This window comes from Propithecus coquereli, unplaced genomic scaffold, assembly GCF_000956105.1.
Source record: "Propithecus coquereli isolate 6110/MARCELLA unplaced genomic scaffold, Pcoq_1.0 Scaffold1, whole genome shotgun sequence".
Classification (NCBI taxonomy): Eukaryota; Metazoa; Chordata; class Mammalia; order Primates; family Indriidae; genus Propithecus; species Propithecus coquereli.
In genome coordinates, this window is record NW_012133857.1 from 5,984,553 (window position 1) to 5,989,556 (window position 5,004).

At 47.6% G+C, this 5,004-nt stretch overlaps 1 protein-coding gene across 1 annotated transcript; it reads right to left on the reverse strand.

Moving 5' to 3' along the window:
* Positions 1–317: 317 nt before the first annotated feature.
* CCK (cholecystokinin) lies at positions 318–4,461 on the reverse strand. The gene is made up of 2 exons (XM_012648944.1): positions 4,246–4,461; positions 318–724 (listed from the first exon to the last, which is right to left on the reverse strand). Exons 1-2 carry the CDS (start codon positions 4,457–4,459, stop codon positions 591–593), a joined length of 348 nt encoding a protein of 115 aa, XP_012504398.1. The 5' UTR covers positions 4,460–4,461; the 3' UTR covers positions 318–590.
* Positions 4,462–5,004: the final 543 nt, after the last annotated feature.

A 5,004-nucleotide genomic window follows, 5' to 3' on the forward strand; every position in this document is an offset into this window, starting at 1 on the left:
CCCAGTATTGCCCTATAACTTGTTTAAAAGCCAAGAGAACCTCAAGGAAACCTTGGTGTGGGGTGGGGTTGGCTGATGAGAGCAGGGGTCAGGGTGGCCAGGGCTGAGCCCTGGAGCTGGCCACAGAAGGCCCCTTTGCTGGCTGCCTGGCCTGCAGCAAGGAAGTGAGCTCCATGCCTTACCCTCGATTCCCAATGCCTTTCTGGGACATCTCCTACAGGGGTTCATCCTAGGGTGCCGCATATCAGCCTTCCCTCCTTGCATGTTCTCGGGACTAAATGGAGCCTTTTGCCCTCAGTAGATGCAGGGAGTGAGGGGCAGAATGAAATCACTTTAATAGCATAGCAACATTTTAGGACCAGGAGTCACAGATGAAGGAAACATTTTGTCTTCCATTTGCACAATTCTGCTGAGGTGTATGGTTGTACTGGACAATCTTACAGACAGATTTTTCACATTGAGAACTTAATAAATAGATACTTAAAATGTCAAACTTCAGAGACAACGAGTTATGAGTGTGATTGTTTTCTTATTCTGTCTCCTCTGGGTCAGGAGGTTGCTTCCTGGCGGGCTGACGGAGGCCAGGTCCCCTAGGAGGGGTACTCGTACTCCTCGGCACTGCGCCGGCCGAAATCCATCCAGCCCATGTAGTCCCGGTCACTTATCCTGTGGCTGGGGTCCAGGCTCTGCAGGTTCTTAATGATGGACATTCGGCCAGAAGGAGCTGCAAGGAACAGGGAGGAAGGAAACAGGGGCATCACTCGTTCCGTTAGTGAAGGAGAACAGTGGGAAAAGCCAGACAAAAAATAGCATAGACCTTCTTAAAGGTATCAAGGAGCTATCAAGGCAGTGGAATTACTGGACCAAAACCTAAGAGAGGAGAAAGACCCATGTCTGTGTAACTGGAGAGAGGGCAATATTTACTAGTTATGGGAGTGTTTTTTGTTCTAGGAGTATTTAGGAGGATTCATTTCCTCCTGCCTTGCACAGTCTGGGCCCTTCTATAGGTTCTCCTATAGTCTCCCTGCCCCTAAGGGTGCTTTGCTTGTGTAGATGAACCAAGTAATTCCCCAGTACTTGCCCATTTCCAAATTTCACCCCTTAATATCCCTGAGCATCCGTGACGTGTTTGGAGAGCTCTTGTCATTAAGGTAGTGCGATTACCTTATCTTTATGTTGGAATGATTTTTTAAAAAATGGAATCAAGTCCCATTGCTATATAAATAATGTTTAAAAATTATTAATTTGAAAATTACCTTCTTTTAAAAAAAATTATGTTCAGACAAAGACACATTGTCAGATCAAAGTCTTGGCACCTCAGTAACACTCAAAGAAGGGTGGGCGAGAGATGATAATAGAGGTGATTTAAGTCAGCCATTTTGACCAAAATGTAATAACTGAACCTGAAATGGGCCCTTTAGGACGGACGTCAAGTCTTCAGGAACAGGGTGATCCTCCTGTATAATTCACACTACGGGAGCAGGGACATGAGGAGGTAGTTTCTTGGGAGGCATGCAACACATAGTCCTAGCCCACAGGACAGACAGTGGCCTCAGGGGTATGAAATCAGTATAATGCCTTCTCCTGTGCAAACTAAGAGTTAAGAAAGGGGGCTCTTCGGGGGCCTCCATGGACAAAGCCCAGGCCTATTCTGGAGTAGAAGAGTGGAGGCTCACTCAATGGTTCCCACTGTGTTGGGGCTCACCGTGTCCCTACGTCTGCTGATGCTGGCGTACAGCCCTTCCGCATGAGGCTGCCCTTGCCAGCTCCTGCCCATAGGCGGAGTATAGGCAGACTGTGGCTTATTTACTGATGAATGACACTGCAGAGGCAGTTATCCTGTCTTACTAGGTAATGCAATTAAGTAAGCTAAGTTATAAAACAGAAACGACATCCCCATCTTTCTCTCCCCACCCCTGTCCACTCCCAGTTTTGGAACTAAGAATCAACTCTGCACATTCCAGCCCTTTTTGCAGACATCCCAGCCTATGCAGAAGAAAAACAGCCCCTGCTGTTTAATTGTTCAACACCTTTCACCAGCAAAACCTGCAGACCCAATTACCTGTATATAGTTACACGGAAATATGATCCATTCTCCTGCCTGCTCTGATGAAGAATGCCCACTCTAAGGGCTGGGCACAACCTGAATATCCATCTAGTGGAAGCAAAGTGACAGCTTCAATGTGAACAAGCAGCCTCGGTTGTTGGTGGGGGCACCATGTTCAGGCATGCAAGCGGCATTTATTACACGCCTCAATTTCCCCATTCCCTATACAGCTCTGTCCTCGTGTCGTGTTTTTACCAGAGTCCTCACTCATTTTCCCATGCTGACATAGACTAGGGGCTCACAACTGATCTATGGAATTGAATTGAAGGGCCTGGCTCCTTTACACTTTATAAGGCAGGGTGGACAGTACAGCTGGAAAGCCGCACGGCTTCCAGATCCTTTGGGGAGGATGGGACTTGGAAGAAGTCTCAGCCCTCCTGCTGCCTAGATACACAACCACATGTAGATTATTCATGCTTCTAGAGCCCCAGCTTCCACCCTGAAAAAATAGGTATAATAGTACTTACTGTTCAGGACTGTTGTGAGGACTGAGAGAGACAATACAGATATAGCATCAGGGCTTTCCCGGGCATGGGGCAGGTGTACACTAAATGCCACTAGATGCCTCAACCCGACAGCCCTCCAATAGAACCACTTCTTCACAGACCATTGAAGGCTGTGCAGATAATTCCTAATGATAAACTTTTTTTTATTTATTTAAATTTTTTATTCTTAATTATTATGGTTATATAATAGTTGTCCTGACGATAACCTCTTAAGCACTGCTCAGAGAGTGCATTGTCATGTTTAGAACCTTTAAGCATAATATATACTATAGTTGAGTAAAAATATGACATGATCTCAAAATATGCAAAATAGTCGAAGAAACTGTGCAGTATCTAAATGTGTAAGTATTTATTCCTAGTGCACATTTGTCAAATAGAAGAACATAATTGTTTTCTAGCTAGCATTGATCCTGGGTTTTGGCAGCTAAATTTCCAAATGACTGCTATTCCCACCTGGATTTGTTTGGCACAATAGGCTGAAGGCAGAGGAAGAGGGGAGTTGAGAAGAAGGCCTAGGAAGAACTTTCCAGCTGAGATTTGTACTATAAGAGCCATTGTCAAGTGTTGGTTCTAGGAAATAATTCGGTAACTAGCTTTTTTGCTAGAACAGTTTCTCTCGGATCTTCCCTAAAGTTGGGGAGGGGGATTCCAGATTTATGGCTCAATGAAAAGCCTAGGATATATATTTCATACTGGCATGGCTGAAATTCAACCCACAGCTGAAGACAGATACTGAATTACTTTCAGACAGAGAATCAGAAGGAACCTAAAAGCCTTCAGATTTCTCTGTCATTTGACTAGTATTTCCATCTCTTTCAAGCTAACTAGCAGGAAAGCAAAACAGAAGGTGGTAGTTGGAGCAATTTCCCAAAGAGAGGAAGAAATATAACCAATTACCTTGTTCCTTCCTTCTGAATCCCCTGGTCAAGGAATTCCAGTCTCAGCTTTATATGAAACCCCAGGAGACTCAGGGGAGCAGAGCCCTCCATTTTCTCCTTCTCCAGTCAAGCCATGGGTTAGGGTTCAAATTCAGGCCCGGCACACCAGTTGGTTAAGAGCGCTTCATGGCAAAGGGGACCCACCTCCCACATCCCTCCACGGTGTTTGCTGAATGGTGTGTTTGTCCAGTTTAGCACACTGTCCCACAGCCAGGGTTCATCGTCAGTGTCACCATGGCCAAAGTTGGTAGAAAAAACTGCCTCCAATCCAAAACATGATTCCCGTCCGTGTGGCTCCCAGGTGCTGTGCATTTACAGCAGAGGGTATTCGGTACATCTGGGAACCCTTTTCTAGGGGTCAGTTATTATCTTTTAATGTCTTCATAAAATGGTGTTGAACTTAAACAGCACCACTGCTAAAAATTTGTTCAAAGAAAGCTCTTTAAGAAGGTTCCCCTTACTAATAAATTAAGTCCTCCACGCTATCTCTGTTTGCTACACAGGACGTCCAGAAAACTGCAGAGTCCAGTGCAGTGTAACTCAGGAAAGGAAAGTGAAAAATCTATCAGTTTAACGCGTCGTCTATGTTTCCCACCTAGAGGTTACTTCCAACAGGCAGGCGCTAGAGAAGAGGCTCAGGATTGGGAGCCGGGGGCAGGGGCCAAAGTGAGGGATGGGGAGGCAGCATCCTTACCTCTCCGGGCCTGCTGGATGTATCTGGCCAGCAGCGCGCCCAGGTGCGCTCGGGACTCGTCGTCCGTCCTCTGCACTGCCCTCAGCTGCCTCCGGGGCGCCTCCTCTGCCCGGGGCACCCCGGAGCCCGCGGGATCTGCCGGGGACACGGGCTGCGTCAGGGCGCCCGCCGCCAGCACGGCCATCAGCACGCACAGGCACACGCCCCCGTTCATTGCTGTGGAGAGCAAAGGAGGAGGGGGTGTTCACGGAAAGGCTCGGCATCCGAGGCCTCCTGCGAGGGCTCGGGCACCCAGAAGCAGGCTCAGACCAAACGCGGGCGCTCCAGACCTGCCAGGCAGGCGCAAGCCCCAGGACTCGCCAAGTGCAGACCCCAGCCCAGGGCCCCGACGCACCCAATGCCCAGGGGCGGAGAGAGACCCTGTTTTCTGCCGTGTTTAGCAGAAGGAATGTATTCTGCTTTCCTAAAGTTTGAGGAACCTGTTGTAGTGTGCCTGTCTTCTAACGGGAAAAGCATGGGATTAAAGATAACGTGGAAAATACCCCAAAGGGAAGACGCCGTGGGAGGAATGAGACCCTCGAAGAAAGGAAGCCCCTTTCCAGATACCTACGAAACTTTCGATATGGAAATACAGTAAATGGTGGAAAAAGAGAAGCACAGTTTAAAACGTAGGAGCAATAAAAGCCATATTTATAAAGTTTTCTCAAGGTGCACATGGGACGTGGCAATAAACCACTTCGCAAAACACAGGTAGGGTTT

What these genes read in the sequence shown, in the direction of transcription:
- CCK (XM_012648944.1), bottom strand. Translation starts at nt 4,459, where the DNA reads ATGAACGGGGGCGTGTGCCTGTGCGTGCTGATGGCCGTGCTGGCGGCG. An exon ending in CATCCAGCAGGCCCGGAGAG is followed by an intron (nt 725 to 4,245) that starts GTAAGGATGCTG and finishes TGTTCCTTGCAG; the next exon opens with CTCCTTCTGGCCGAATGTCC.